Genomic DNA, 16,316 nt, shown 5'->3' with positions numbered 1-16,316 from the left:
TTTGAATTTTCTGATACTTTTTCTTTGTAAATGCGATATCTTTAGTTCTACTTGATTGATTTTAGTTTTCAAAATTAAATTATTCGTACTGAAATTTATTTTTATTTAATAAATAAAGTTTAAACAAATGTTTTAATTAATTGTTTAAACAATTAACTAGCAAAATTAAACGCGCGCAAGCGCGCCAAATTGATTATTTCGTTGTTTGTTATAAAGAAATTAAAGATTAATATTATCAATAATAATTTAATTTATTAGAATATTATTACGTATTAAATGATAATAATGAAAATTATATGTTTACAGGCCTCGGATTATACGACTTTTTCCGACTTTTATCAAAAATACGACATTTATTGACTTATTTTAATAAAATGCGACATTTTTTTTTACATTTGAAAAAAATGTAAATAAAATACATTTTTTTAGTATAAAATGTAGATCTTCTTCAGATCTTCAATTCAATTACACAACCCCACAAAAAAAAAAAGTGTCATGTACTTTTGACCGGAATACCCTAACCCTATGTATTTTGACGCGCTGAACACGAATCCGAAGTCCGTTTTGCTCCATCACGTCAGGATTTTTTTCTAACCTCAAAAAACATGTCGGATTTTGAGAAGTAGGCGATTTTTTTAAAAATTGATGTATTAATTTCAAACTTGGTATCTGGGGGTTTTTTGTGTCGCTGATTACGAATCTGAAGTTAGATTTTCAAAATCCAAAATGGCGGATCCAATATGGCGGACGAATTTTGAAAAAATTTTAAGATTTACTTCAAACTTGGTATCTGGGGGTTTTTTGGGTCGCTGATTACGAAAATGATGTCAGATTTGAAAAATTCAAAATGGCATATCCAACATGGACTTCTATCGGACATATTAGATACGCCATTATCTGTATCTGGGGGTTTTTTGGGTCGCTGATTACGAATATGATGTCAGTTTTCAAAAATTTAAAATGGCATATCCAACATGGACTTCTATCGGCCATACTAGATACGCCATTATCAATTTTTGAAAACTGACATCATATTCGTAATCAGCGACTCAAAAAACCCCCAGATACACTATTGCACATTAATTTTTAAAAAAATTCGTAAAATAATGTCCCCCTACCAAAAAAAAATTCAAGGGGTAGTTCCCCCCCCATAAATCAGCTTTTGGGGAAAAACAAAACATACTTGTCAAATTGTTTTTAAAAAATTTCAAAACTGCCAAGTTTCAGAAAAATCGTCGTATGGCACTTCCCTAGTGTTACTCGTCAGCAACTTAGAAAACCTGTAGATACCAAATTTCATAAAAATCTGACAATTTTTTAAAAATAATTCCTTAATATTGAATCAGACATGTCGAATTTCGGAAATCTGACATCAGATTCGTAATCAGCGACCCAAAAAACCCCTAGATACCAAGTTTGAAGTAAATCTTAAAATTTTTTCAAAATTCGTCCGCCATATTGGATCCGCCATTTTGGATTTTGAAAATCTAACATGTTAGAAAAAAATCCTGACGTGATGGAGCAAAACGGACTTCGGATTCGTGTTCAGCGCGTCAAAATACATAGGGTTAGGGTATTCCGGTCAAAAGTACATGACACTTTTTTTTTTGTGGGGCTGTGTTATTTAACAAATTTTGAACTAAAATGATTCTTCACTAAATTAATTATTTTTAATAATTTTAATGAAATACAACACAAATTCACTATATCAAAATTATTTTTCAATTAAAATTTTTATGAAATTTAACTAATTTTTTATAATTTAAAAAAAATATATCACAATAAAATTGCATTATTTTTTTAAAATTTCAATTCAAAATAAACTAAAATTCAATTATTACCCGAAATTTTAATTAAAAATCAATTAAAAATCCAATAATTATCAAAATTTTCAATTTAAAAATTAATTATTTACCAAGTTTTCAATTTAAAATGAAATAAAATTCAATTATTTTCTAAAATTTCTATTCAAAATTAATTATCCAAATTTTCAATCAAAAATGAACTTAAATTAAATTATTATCCAAAATTTCAACTTTAACCCTTCGAAAAGGATTATTATTAAAAAAAAAATTTTTTATTTAAAAATCTGTAAAATGTTAAAATAAAAAACAAATCCACTTTTTTTTGGAATATAAATCGACAACGACTTTTTGTGTCTTTAAGTTGATTCGAGGCCTGTGTTTTTATAATTAATATTTAATAGGTATTCGTTGGCCCCTGGTACCTTAAAAATTAATTTTTAAAAATAAATTTTTTTCAAATTACTATCTTGTACGAAATTTCCTGGCGCATCTTTTTTCTCATCATAAATTTTTTGTATTTGTATACAATTTTTGAATCCAAATACAACTTTAAAAAAAATTTCGTTGGTAAACGTTGTGTACTTCAGCTTCGTGAATTGAATTTTCGAATTTGGAATTTTAAAGAAACTTATTCTGAAATTTGGAAACATAATTATACAACTTTGGCAAAAATGAGAAAAAGAATTATCAAAATTTGACACGTTATAAGATTACTATTCAAAAAAACACGTGAAATCAGAAAAGACCAACTTCAAGTTAGGACAGAAGGACAGACCAAGCATTTTATTATATAATAATTACTTCTTTGTTTCCTCAAGGGAAAGCTTTTTACTTAAATCAGTAGATTAAATCATTTTTAATTTTAAAAAAATTGTTTTTCGTATTTTTTAGTATAACATTTTTCTTCATAAATATTTTGATTAATTTTTGTCATAATTGTATTTCTGGCACAAAAACGAATTGATTGATGTATACAGGGTGTCCCATTTTAATCTATCAGGCAAAATAACTTTCAACCAGTTGATTTTACAGTGTTGCTGCGATCAGGGAAAACCTGAAAAAATCAGTGAATTTTATAAAAATTGTTTTCAAAAATTAATTTGCCGTATTTGAATCGCGTAAATTTTAAATGATCAAGTTGACAACTAACACTAAGTTGTTACCAAAGATTCTTAATAAAATAAAACTTTCGAATGTATTCAATTTGACATTTTTCTCACCTTTAATTATTAAAAACTCCAATACATAATTTTGCAATTTATATACAAAAAATTTTTTTTAAATAATAACCATACAAATGTTTTATTGTTAATATCATTAAATTTATTTATATAAAATAAGCTAAAACTTTATAACAAAAATTTTATATTTGGTCAGGGAATTTTAAAAAAAATGGTCTGGAAAACCTGGAAATGTCAGGGAATTTTGAAATTTTGAAACCGTAGCAAACCTGTTAACGTGTAATTCTTCAGAGCGCGTTACACATACAATTTGCTGAACATTGAACTCAAAGGTAGCTTCTGATTATGACTTGCCTTAAGCATAACATTCCATTGTTGATTGTGTGACAATATAGAAATTTCTAAAACTTTTTTTCCCATTGGAACTTTAAAGTATCGTTAATATCATTTTTACTTGAATAAAAAGAATTTATAACTAAAATTCTTGACCCAAAAATATAACCCAGCAAACACGTTATGTATCAGCTACATAACAAATAGGTTACATTGTTATGTCACTCTGTGACACTATTTTTATGTAACCATTATATAATGAGAATGAAACGCTGTGATATAATTCTGTTATTCTATGGTGATATAATTGTTACATATTTTGTATACGTCTATGTTATATAACAATATGATGTATTTATTACATCACAATATGGTAACTTTTTGTATGTCACATTTTTCTTTAATTGTTATGTAATTATTATGAAACTGTGTGACATAACACATGAATATTTATGTTATTTTTTAAACAACATTTTTTTCTTATTAACTTTTTAAATTATTTAAATTTCCTTAAGTATATTTTATTTTATATTTAATGCATATTTATGTATGAATTGATAAATTTATTGATTTTTAATAAACGAATGATTTAATAATATATAATATTAATTAATTTATACTTATTATTACTTTTATTTGAATAGTTTTTTTTGAAAATGCAAACAATTTTCTTTTTAATTGAATTTGAAAATTTTAATTTAAAATTTGAAAAATCATAATGTAGAAAAATTAAGGGCGTACTCTTACCACTTGGCTGCCTGCCTGCCGCAGAAGTTTTCATGTCAACGTGCAGGAGTAAAAGAGAGAGAAAATTCAAATTTGAATTTACTATCTCCATTACTTTTACACGTTGCCATGACAACTCTTGCAAGCAGGCAGGCAGCCAAAAAGGTATGCCATGAATTTTTGTAACTTGCATAACATTGAATTTAGGCGGGCATATAATTATGTACAAAGGGATCTTTCTATAGTTTAATTCATATTTTATATAATATAACAATTACATAATTTATAATTTAATTGAGGAATTGAAATTACAAACAATTTTTATTTCATTTTTTTATAAATTTATTTTTAATTTAATAATTTAAATTATACATATATATATTTTATACATATATGGCTCATTTCATTTAAATGTCATATTCTTGTCCCTTGCCAAAAAAAATTATTTGATATAACCTTAGTTGAAATTAATTTGTTTATATAGTAAAAAGCAATGATTTTCAATAATTTTTCTACTTACAAGGACATAAAAATAATTTTCATAATATTGGCAGAACAAAAGGCAGGCAAAATGTCATAAGTGTAATGCGTCCCCGGAGACATTTTCAATGTTCAAATGAATGAATTGTCGAAAATATAGTGTTTAAACCAGATTAAAAAAATGTTTCGCGAAGTATTAGTTCTATATTTAAGGAAAATCAAGTGTTGGCTATTTAAATTACCTTATGAGCAAACAAATTTCTTTACCATCGCATAAGCAGCAGAACACACAACAACGAAGTGTGTGAAAAAAACGAAAACGATATAAGTATAAATCTGCTCGTTTGTCATGGCGGCAGAAAAAACCGAAACACTTTCGTAATTGAATTTCTGTCAACAGTGTAACGCCTTGAAAATGGTTAGAAAATATTTTGAATTTTATATCGGTATGGAATTTAATGTATTTTTGGATTCTCTTTCGAATGAGACCAACCCCGTCGATATAAGTATAATCGTTTTCATTTTAAAAGCGAAAAACGAGCAAAATGATAACAGTGTAATGATCATAAGTGTAATGCGAATTTGTATATATAGCTTCAGTAAACGTAATAAATCACAGAGGCCTACAAAATAAAACTTTTTTCTTTTATCTTGATGTCAGAATGGTTTCTAAAGTATTTTTGGGCGCTGAACACGATCCCGGATCTTAAAATTGCCTAGCATGTCAGGATTTTGAAAAAAGTGGGGGTAAAAACCCCCAAGAGACATGTTTTTATGCACGGAGAGAAATAGATGGTAAGAACGTATGATCTTAAGATGGTAAAAAGTAGATGTTATCCGGTACTATCATTATGCTACTCGGTACTATCAATGATGTTACAAAAAGTATGGTTATGTTACCCACTACAATCAAGATGTTACTCCGTACAATCTGGATAGTAACTGATAGAATCTAGATAGCTGTCCGTATATGTAAGATCAAATATGGTACCTGGTACTATCTAGATAGTACCCCATACCATCTATTTCTCTCCGTGTGGGTGTTTAATATGATTTTTCTCTTTAATCTGACGTGGTAAAAATTCAAAAAAGTTTTAAATTATAGCATAAATCGTGTACTACATGACCCGTACACGCAACCCTCCCCCCCTAATTTTTTTCCATAAAATGGGGTTATAACCCACCCCCAAAAAATTTTTATTTTAATTCTTTCAGCGAAATCAATAGATGTTTATTTGTTTTATGTTCATAATGTTTAAGGACATAAATTTTGCATTTTGCCTAATATATAATTTTTAACCCTTTCGCAGTCCAGTTAAAAATCACTTATAGGCCTAATGAGGTTCCAAACAGAGCTTTCAAAAAAATTTGATTTTATCGTATTTAAGATTTTTGGGTTCATCTGTCATCAAATTCGAATTCAGCGACACCGAAAACCCCCGAGAAACAAATTTTGTCCGAATCGAATCAGTCTTGAAATTATCCGCCATGTTGGGTCGCCATATTGGATCCACCATTTTAAATTTTGAAAATCTGACGTCATATTTATAATTAGCAACTCAAAAAACCCCTAAATAACGAGTTTCAAGCGAATCGAATTAACTTCTGAATTTTCATGTTCGTCATTTTGGATCGGCCATTTTGAATATTTTAAATCTGACTTCAAATTCGAATTCAGCGACCCCAAAAACTTCAGTATATTTATCACTAGTCAAATCAAATTATATTTAGTATTATTATTTTATCAAAAATTTACAGAAAAAATTTTTATAAGAGATGACGATTTCTGCCAAAAAAACCGTCTGCCATAAAAATATATGACTTTAATTTTGTGACCACTATTTATTTTGTTAATTTAACATGTTAAACTGTATAAAAAATTAGTTTCAACCTTAAAATCAAAATTTCCCAACTCAACTTTTCTGGAAACTGAATATGACAATTTAAATGAAATGAGCCATATATATGATCAATAATCGGAAACACGTCTGCTCAACGATAATCTGGAAATTGAACTCAATTGAACTGCTTGAAGATCCCCCTGCCGGTCCTTAGATCCCCAATATGGTTCTATTCCTACAGACAGCCCAAACCTACGAAATAACCATTCGGCCCTATTCGCCGCCCCCCGTGAACGTATATAAGTAATTTAACAATAAAAACATTTTAAATTTAGCATAAAGGCGCGCCATAAACATCACCGGAATTAACAGATTGTCGCCAACTATCCAGTGTGGCCACGTGATGTGCGTAGTAGGTTTGCGAGCGTTAGGTCGTGGGTTCGGTTCCTAGTGCGAGTGAGATTTTTCAAATTAGATTAAGTGTTATTTCGACAGGTGTTGTTAATTAATCTTAACCCGTGTAGAAATTGAAACATGGGGCAGATCAGGACCAGATTAGGCGAAATATGGCCCTAGTTAGGGAAATGATCAAATGAAACACCTTACATACATACATTTTGAAATTAAGGGCCAAATAGGGTTATCAAAGGGGTCACAGATGTCATTATTTCGTTTAATTAATTCAGTTAATAACCTCTTTCCTGTCATTAACATCATTAAAAGAAGACACGTTTGCATGTATTTTCTAGCTCAGCAATTAATAAAGTGCCGTTCGTGCTAAAAATATTTGAGATTTTACAAACTAAGTGAACAAAAATTATATAAATTATGATGTATTGATAGTAAGTAAAACTTTTTGCAAAATTTCAAAAGGTATCATTAACCTAAAGAGAAATAATTTCAAGAAACATGTTTTAAAAAATAAATAATTTTTTGCATTCATAGAAATGGGTAATTCCCCGATCAGGCTATAATGAGGCAACCCTTATCAGGGCCAGATAGCAAATAGGATTTAACTAGATCAATTTCTACACGAGAAGTGATGAAACAAAAATAGTAAAAGAACTTCGGATTAAATTAATTAAATAATAGTAAATTTTTTTGCAATTACTATTAATTAAAGGAGATGAGTTGTATTGACTTAAGATTCCAATACAACTTATCTCCTTATTATTAATAAATTAAAATCATGTTTTCAATAAATACTAATGTTGTTTTAATTTTATCTATAAATATAATAATACGTAATATTAATAGGATTATTATTATTATAAATTATTGAACGCGAGAATAGTAAGTAACAGTGGGTGCAGTCTTGACCGAGCCTAAATCAGAATTCGGGAAGATTGATTCAGTCCTGCTCAACCTATCTTCAAGCGTCAAGTTTAGATCGGTGTTACATTCTAGACTGGAGCATCCTTACTTCCGCTGTATCATCAAGGCTTAATCAATATTGACCAATGCTCAGCCAATTTTTATAAAGGCTCAACTCATCGTCATACTTTACAACCAAATAAAGTTATTGCAATTCTGAAGCTACCAATCGAAAGCTAACAAATTGTTGATTCCACATTGGATTGAAAGTAATTTGCTGCATGAAATTATTTGAAATTTTCTAGAATATTATTTATTTAATGCATATATAAAAAACTTTGAGAAAATTACAACAAATGTCACGTAGCAAATTACATTCAATTTATTTTATTTCAATATAGAATCAAAAAAAATTATTCTAATCAAATCTTAAACAAACTAAAAACCCCCGAAAAATGAATTTAAAGTTATTCTGATAAATTTAAGACATCCGTCATATTGGATCCGCCATTTTTAATCTTTAAAATTTTACTTTAAAATCATGAATTGATTTGATTGCAAAAAGTACCTACCTATATAAGCATTCGTACACTTTTTACATTATTAACTAGAAATTAATATACTTTATTCTTATGCTTTTATACACAAATAAAATGATTCTTTTAAAAAATATTTTTTTTGTATTTTACTTATCCACAAAAATCTATTATAGGTTTTCAATTATTCTTAGAATTCCAAATAATTTTTGTTATTACACTGAAGAAGAAAGAAGAAGAAATATATTTTATCGTAATTAGACTAAAATTTTCACAATTTTTATTACAACGAAATGACTGGTAATTTTAAACGTTGTGTGGAATTATTAGAAGGTAATGATGAAAAAGTTTTGGGTGAAGCTCGATTTGTTTTGACAAAGCTATGTGAAAATATTCTAAATTTTCCTACAAATGAAAAATATCGTAAAGTTCGATTGAGTAATCCTATTGTTATGAGCAAACTTTTACCTGCTTCTGGAGCAATCGAATGTTTATTTGAAGCTGGATTCATTGAGGTAATTGTAGCAGCTCGAATTTTATACTTTAAATATTTTTTTGACGGTGTGTCGGAGCTAAGTTTAATCTAAAGATTTTGATAAGAAATTTACAAGAGAATTGAATTTTTATATTAGTTTATGCTTAAACCCGCTATTTAAAAAAAAATTGGTATCCGACCTTAATTTTTTTGCCATAACAATCTTATTATTTTAGTCGACGGAATAAATTTAAAAATTAAATTATGTTTTTTTTCTTTTTGGTTTAAATTACTCAGAAGACACTAAACATTAAAAATCAATAAAATTTACAAGTAAATTTGAAGTGTACATAAACCTTTGGGTTGAGCTCTACTAAACATCAGGGTTTTCAGCATGAAAAATACAAAACTCAATTTTCTTAAAAAATTTTCTAACAACGTTTTTCTTTTTTGTCTTAAATTACTAAGTAAACATTGTAGAAATGAAATTCAGAAGAAAATTTTTAGTGCCAAAACGTTTGGGTTGAAATTAATTCCGACACATCGTGCTTTTATACATTTTTGACAACAAACTTAATTTAAGACACAAATTTCGTCTTTTGTATTTCTAAAAACATATATATTTATTTTAATTATTTAAAATTAATAGACTGATGATGGTTTTTATTTACCGAAAGATGTATCGCTTTCATTAATTCAAGATTTAAAGCGTTCGATTGATAATTTATCATCAAAAATTGTTTCACAAGAACCAAACTGTCAGAATAAAACTGAACCCATGTCAAGACAAATATTTCAAAATTCAAACCAAACACGGTTTTTTAATGAAATTGAAAGACATTTTGAAGATGTTTTGGATCTCGAGGATAAAAAATTACAGGCTCGTGCTAAAATGCTTATACCTCTTGAAGAATTACAAATAAAAACAATGGAAAGGATGAGGTTCATTCAAAGGTAATCAATATCGATGTAATTTGTACAGAAGTCAATTTTAGTTTTAAAAAAATACAATTCTTTAAATTAGAATTAATTAATAATTATTAATAATTATTAATTAATTAATACAATTAATTCAATATTAAAATTAATAATTAATTAATTAATTTCCGTAATTTAATATTAAATTAAGGAGAATAGAAGCCCTAACATAATAAAATATCCTTTTTAAGAAGTAAATAAACGATTTAATGTAAAATATTTTTTTCATAGTTTAATTAATTCAAATATACGTAGTATTTTTTTTATTTAATAAAATGTTATACAACAAATGCTTTTTATTCATAGAGAAATTAAAACAAGAAACATAGAAAATGAATGTAGTAATATAGAAAGTGCAGAAGAAAATTTTACCATGGAAGATTTGCTTTTAGTACAATTAATTAACTGGTTTAAATGTGAGTTTTTTAAATGGGTAAATAGTCCGCCTTGTAATGTTTGTTCTAACGAATGTTCTTTCGTCAGAGTTGAACCATCCAAAAATCCTGGCATATCAAGAATTGAAATACACAGGTAATTTTTAAATTACATTTTTTTCTCTTTTTGTGTTCAGACTTTTTTTAAATGAAAATTTCAAATTTTTCTTAACTTGAAAAATTGTTTACTTTTTTTTACGGCGAATATATAGGAACGATTAATTCAACAAAAAAAGGTTTCTTTACTTAAATTATTTGAATTTTCGTCTAAACATAATATAAACAACTTATTGTTTTTAGGTGTGGTGTTTGTGGAAATGATGTACAATTTCCACGTTATACAGATCCCAATATGTTACTAACGACTCGAGAAGGACGTTGCGGTGAATGGGCTCGTGTATTTACTCTTATGTGTCGATCGCTTGGTTACGATACAAGGTTTATAGTGGATAAAACTGATCATGTTTGGACTGAGGTAATAAAATTATGAGAAAAATAATGTTTACATGGTCATTCTTTCTCATATCAGCCACGCCTCTGCACATTTTATTTTTGAATATAAAATATTTTGCAAGGTATGGAAATTTTCGTTGAAAACTTTATTTTTCGATACCGTAAGGTTTTTTCAATTTTCTCCTAAGTGTGTGAAGTTGAAAAAAATATGATTTTGAGAAAAATGCGTTTAAATTTTTAATTGTATTTTATGCCCATATATTCTGAGTGAATTTTTGTGATCGTGAACCCTCTTAAAACATTCTTGATTAACCTGTAGTAAAAATAACATAGATTTTATCGTTTTTCGATGTAATTTGCACATTTCAAAAATATAATGTGTAGAGGTGTGGCTGATTTGAGAAAGAATGCACACATATAAATTTAGTTATTTGTATTTTTCTAGGTTTGGTCAGTGGCTCAGAAACGATGGATTCATGCAGATTCTTGTGAAAATGCAATGGATCGACCTCTAATGTATGAAAAAGGTTGGGGGAAAAAATTATCATACATAATAGCTTATTCAAAAGATGAAATTCAAGACGTGACATGGCGCTACACAAGTAATCCAGAAGCTGTAAAAAGAGAAAGAAATCTTTGTTCTGAAGAAAGTCTTGTAGCTTTTATATTGGAACTTACTAACCGACGATTACATTCCCTAAGTTCAGTTAGAAAAGAATATATTGTGAAACATAGACTATTAGAATTAGTTGATATGCTACCAGCTCCACCAGGATGTAAAAAAGTAGAGGAAAACGAAAATGTCACATACGAAGGTCGTATCTCAGGATCTCTAGCTTGGAAATTGGCTCGAGGAGAAACTCAAGTAAGATTGTTTAAAAAAATAATTTTTTTTTGTGTCACATTCGTCTTCCTTGATCTCAAAAAATATGAAAGATACATTTTGGTTATTCAAATACGTCTACAGACTTTAAAAATTGAAAAAACTTTTATATTTTGTTGAGAAAAATTATTTTTTCTCTTAAATTTAGAAAAATGTTAAGTATTTTTAATTCAAATATTTGTTTATTTTAAAAATATAAAAGGGTCACTCTCTTAAACGGACACCCCCTACTTTTCAAAATTGGTTTAAAATTAAACAATCATTCAATACATGAAATTGTAGCTTAAGATGTTATTATTATTATTATTATTATTAGTTATTTGCGTTACTTATTGTTTTGTTGTATATTTATTAAGAAGAATGGTGGACCACTCCATCGAAACGTTGCAACTTTAAGAAACGTCATAAATTTGATTTGTTCTCTTAGCTTCCCATTGATTGAATTTACTTCTTTACTAATTACACATTTAGAAGAGAATTTTACTTTTTATCTTAACGATTAGCTGACACACTTCAATGGAATGAAATGGCTGTCACACTGGGGTCAAATTGACCTCAGAGCAAAAAATTGTTATTAAAACAAGCCTGTTCATTATTTTTTCTTGAAATTTTTTTTTAAGTGATAATGGGATGCTCATTTAACAAACATTTCTTTGTACAATGACTAGAAATAAACATTAAGTACTTAAAAAAAATTAAAATAATGAAAACAAGTTGTAAATTCAGATGTTCATTACATGAACATTTTGCTTCCTCTTTACGATCAGCAAAAAAATTTGCTTCCTGGTGGAGAAAGCAAAATTTTATTGACAAAATGTGAATTTTTGATTTTTTAACTTTCATTAATTCTTTAAATTTACCTCAAATGAATACTTTATATATATTGATCGATTCGTCTTGACGTAAGGAATACGATTTTATTATATATAACCTTAAATTTTTCTATTTAAAAATTTTTTCGATTAAAAAATAATTTTTGGAAAAAAGACCATAAAATTTTTTTTTTGGAGTATTTTTCAAAATCCTTTGGTCAGATTTGAGATATTAATATGATAAATGAGCCTACTAAATTTTATCTAAATCCATTAAAACCTGTTAAAGTTATCTTCTAAACAAAAAAGGGATCCACACACACACATACACACACACACATACACACACATACATACATCCGGACAATTGATCAGGATCATATATAACATGTTTCTATAAAGAAAAAAATTTGTTTCCGCCACTTTGAAAAGTTTTATAAACGAAAGGACTACAAAGCTTCCTCCACGAGGAAGCAAAAGTACGAAAAATGTCAGTTTTTACATAAAAATTCAGAACATTTTTATTTTATCATTTAAAGTTTTAAAAATTAAGCTGTGATAACTTGAGATACAGTATTTAAAAAAAAATTGCAGTTTAGTGCTACTTTAAAAAAAGGAATTTATTTAGATAAGTCACTGAAGGAGTTTTGTAGAAAAAAATTATTTTTTCAGTTTTGTCAAGAAATTTAAAAATTATTATACATACCTATACATTATACTTTCATATTCTTCCTTGATCAATTATTTTTCGCTTGTGGTCCGACTTTGCAAAATTGTAGGTTGTCTAATTTATCAAAATAGCTTAGAATACACTTTAAATAAAATTAGTAACACTTTTATGTGGTTAACTTACCTTATTTTGAACTCGATGATCCATATTGAACGAAAAAAATATTAAAAATTTTTTCGACAAAATCAGGTTAGCTGACACACTGGGGTCTATACAGGCACCACTCTACTTTAACCCTTTGTCGTCTATAAGCTATTCCCACTTGAGAAGCAAACAGATTGACAGTTGAATCACGTGCAAAAAGTTAGGGCCGTAATCAGTCATTTTTAATTTTTAGGTTATGTTTACATTTTGATTTACACATAACAAAAGTCTTTGACAAAGAAACTTATCTTTTTGTAATTGAATAATAGCTTCAAGTTATTGCACATTAAAAAAAATTCATATTTTTAGTTATTAAATAAGATTTTTTTAATATTATTTATTTTTAAATATAATACCGGCACACAAAAAAAAGTTGTCTGTTTCTTGAACTAGATATTTCTATAGTATTTTGGCCCGCTGAAAACGAATATAAAGCCAGAATTGCTTTATCACCCTCTGATTTTTATTAAATCGAAAAAAACCACCCTTAACCGGACAAATTCAAACTTAGCTATTTCGTTGGGAGAAAAATTGAATGCAAGTACAATTAAAATTTTCTGTACCTCTGATATGGAAGAAACCATCATGCTAAAAAGATTGCTACTTTTTTAATACTCCTAAGTTTGAATTTGTCTAATTAAGGGTGGTTTTTTCGATTTTAATGTTAAATTTATTTTTAAAGGAATACATTTCTTAAAAAATAAATTTAATGATTTTTACCTTATACTTCTTCCATGCTTTCTTGCAATTTTTCATTTTCGGAAATATTAGGAAAAAATTTTTTAATTTTAAATTTATCAGAGCCAATTCTGCATCTACATGAAGTGCATATGTATTGGCCTATGAGAGAACTGAATTCAGACTTCCACTCCTTCGTAACAAGCTTAATATTTTTGTAAATTGAATTATGGTTTTTTTCAATAACGGATTACAGCACTTATTTACAGGTACCATTTTTAATGTAAAACTGGATTAATAGTCAACATTAAAAAACATTTCACTTATTAAGAAAACAGACTTGTTGACACAATAATAAACACTCGAGAGAAGTTGATAGAAAATATCAATAAAAAATGAACAAAATATATTTAATTAAATGCTAAATTTATAATATTTAAATATTAAATGTTAAAAAACAACACTTTTGTAAAAAATATTTTAAACTAATAGTAAGAATACAATTCACAAAATTGTAGCGAATTCAACGTAACTCGTTTACACTACTGTTTTGCTAATTGAGTGACACGGATTTTTAAAACGTATATTGAATCTTTATAAAATTCTCTTTCCAATAAAATTTGAATGAACTTTCTGAAACGTTGAGAACATGGTTAATTTTGCAGTTAAACAATTAATTTTAAAATAACAATTAGTAATTTGCAACAAATGTTTTTTTTATTTTTTCAATTAAAACTTCAGTATTTCAGGTTTTCAAAAATATGTCGTTCATTAAAATCCGTCTTTTCTATTCCAAGATATGAATTTTTTAACTAAACAGTGTAAAAAACTTCAATTGTTTATAACTAAGAGAAATTTAAATTTTTCAAAAAATCCTTTAAACCGTTTAATAAACTCATAATGAAGTTTACATTTTTCATATTGCCAATTAAAAACAGTAAAATTGAAAATTTGCTGTTACACTTCAGGAATTCTTACCCAATTAATTGTTCAATAATTTAATGTATGTTCTAGGTCACAAGACAAAAATATCAAAAATGGATAATTCCAAAAGGAACTAAACACTACGAATTACGATATTTTGTAGTTAAGGACATTTATGAGGTTTCAATTGAAAATAATAAGAGCCTCCTAGAAACGAGAATCGGATGGCAAGAAGGAATTGCTGAGAATGAGGGAGGAATTTTTCGAAAAGAGGAATCAGATTGGAAAATGGTGTACCTTGCACGCTCTTCTGACAATGAATTTGGATTTATAAGTTGGACATTTGAAGTGAATGATGAAAATCTAGTCATGAGTAGTTTAAAATTAAATGCCCTTATTGGTACCTTCCATAGTGGTGATGTTGAATGGGTTGTGGAGAAATTTTATTTAGAAACAAGTGAAACTGAAAAAATTGAAAATAATAGTGAAAATTTTGAAATTGATTTGAAGAAAGCGGTTCGCATTAATATCAAGGCAATTCTATCGGGAGGAAATGGTGAATTAGCCTGGCAACACGCACAACTCTTTCGTCAAAGTCTTAATTCCAGTGAAAAACATTCCATGCTTATAAGTATATCTTTAGAAAAACGGTAAATAACTGATACTTGTTAGTAAAGTATGAAATATATATTTTAATTTATACATGTTTTTTTACATATAAAAAAGCATTTATAGACATCACACTATTTACGATACATATTACAAAAACATTTTCGTACTTTTTACTTACATTTTTTGTACAATAATTAAAAATGTATAATTAAAGTAAAGAGACAAATTTATCTTTCATTTTCTTTATTTTCAATCCTCTACTACTCCTATACTGACCTCAGGCACTTGATTAAAAGAAGGAATTTTTAACTTTTTGTACGTTTGCAATATTGTTTCTGCAAAACAATTGTTTATGTTTGTAGTTGATAAGTTATTGAATAGATGCGAGTTGCGAAAATTTAAAAGTTGATATCCTATACATTGACCCCCACAGAAAAATTGAATCTTAATTACCTAATAATCCACATTGATGATTAATTTTATTTTATAATAACCAAAATTTATTTTTAATACATTTTGTGTGGAGTTCTTTAACTACAATCCTTTAGGGTCGGTGGACTTAGCTTTATGAGGGATAAAAAATGTTCAACTGTACAAATAACAAAAAAATAACTATGGCACAATAGTTAACAAATTAAAAATAAATAATTAAGTCTTTTATTTCATTGCATAGCGTGAGAAAGTCAGGTCTATTGTGACTGTCCCAAGCCCAACAAGGATTCATTAGTCTCGCATAAATTTCAGCCGGACATTTTGGAGGGCACGGCAGTCTCATTCCTTTCTCCAGGGCAGCCAACAGTTCAGCACTACCTTCTTCTTCACTACTTTTTCCTCCTTCATGTTTATTTTGACCAATTGATTCATCAGGCAGCTTTGGATCTTCACCAAAACTAAACATCTCGAATAATGTTACTCCAAACGACCAGACGTCTGATCTTGGCGAAAATTTTCCATCTCTTAAACTTTCAGGCGCATAC

At 27.7% G+C, this 16,316-nt stretch overlaps 3 protein-coding genes across 9 annotated transcripts in view; 1 reads left to right on the top strand and 2 right to left on the bottom strand.

Moving 5' to 3' along the window:
- Window positions 1–13,743, bottom strand: part of LOC127285442 (galactose mutarotase) — a 26,413-nt gene extending 12,670 nt beyond the window's left edge. Inside the window, exons 1-2 of one of the 2 annotated variants that reach the window (XM_051311449.1) lie at window positions 13,105–13,743; window positions 12,958–13,035 (exon numbers count right to left, since the gene is read on the bottom strand). In XM_051311449.1, coding sequence (XP_051167406.1) covers window positions 12,958–12,965 — 8 coding nt within the window. In that variant the 5' untranslated portion in view covers window positions 12,966–13,035; window positions 13,105–13,743. The remainder of the gene's footprint in view (window positions 1–12,957; window positions 13,036–13,104) is intronic. The other variant, XM_051311452.1, reaches the window with a different exon arrangement.
- The window catches only part of LOC127285441 (peptide-N(4)-(N-acetyl-beta-glucosaminyl)asparagine amidase), a 16,121-nt gene extending 552 nt beyond the window's left edge, over window positions 1–15,569 (top strand). For 2 of the 6 annotated variants that reach the window (XM_051311441.1, XM_051311442.1), the window contains exons 2-7: window positions 8,393–8,731; window positions 9,341–9,645; window positions 9,976–10,200; window positions 10,404–10,578; window positions 11,002–11,421; window positions 14,818–15,569. In XM_051311441.1, coding sequence (XP_051167398.1) covers window positions 8,510–8,731; window positions 9,341–9,645; window positions 9,976–10,200; window positions 10,404–10,578; window positions 11,002–11,421; window positions 14,818–15,381 — 1,911 coding nt within the window. In that variant the 5' untranslated portion in view covers window positions 8,393–8,509 and the 3' untranslated portion in view covers window positions 15,382–15,569. Of the gene's footprint in view, window positions 1–7,487; window positions 7,950–8,392; window positions 8,732–9,340; window positions 9,646–9,975; window positions 10,201–10,403; window positions 10,579–11,001; window positions 11,422–14,817 lie in introns of those variants that run through there. The other 4 variants (XM_051311443.1, XM_051311445.1, XM_051311446.1 and 1 more) reach the window with 4 other exon arrangements.
- LOC127285440 (tyrosine-protein kinase hopscotch) overlaps window positions 15,400–16,316 on the bottom strand; it is a 58,615-nt gene continuing 57,698 nt past the window's right edge. Inside the window, exon 13 of the mRNA XM_051311440.1 lies at window positions 15,400–16,316. Coding sequence (XP_051167397.1) covers window positions 15,974–16,316 — 343 coding nt within the window. The 3' untranslated portion in view covers window positions 15,400–15,973.

This window comes from Leptopilina boulardi, unplaced genomic scaffold (genome assembly GCF_019393585.1).
Source record: "Leptopilina boulardi isolate dan_hultmark-lab unplaced genomic scaffold, ZJU_Lbou_2.1 LbouV2_332, whole genome shotgun sequence".
In the NCBI taxonomy this organism is placed as follows: Eukaryota; Metazoa; Arthropoda; class Insecta; order Hymenoptera; family Figitidae; genus Leptopilina; species Leptopilina boulardi.
Note: the sequence above shows the minus strand (reverse complement) of the source record. Positions and strands in the feature narration are given on the sequence as shown.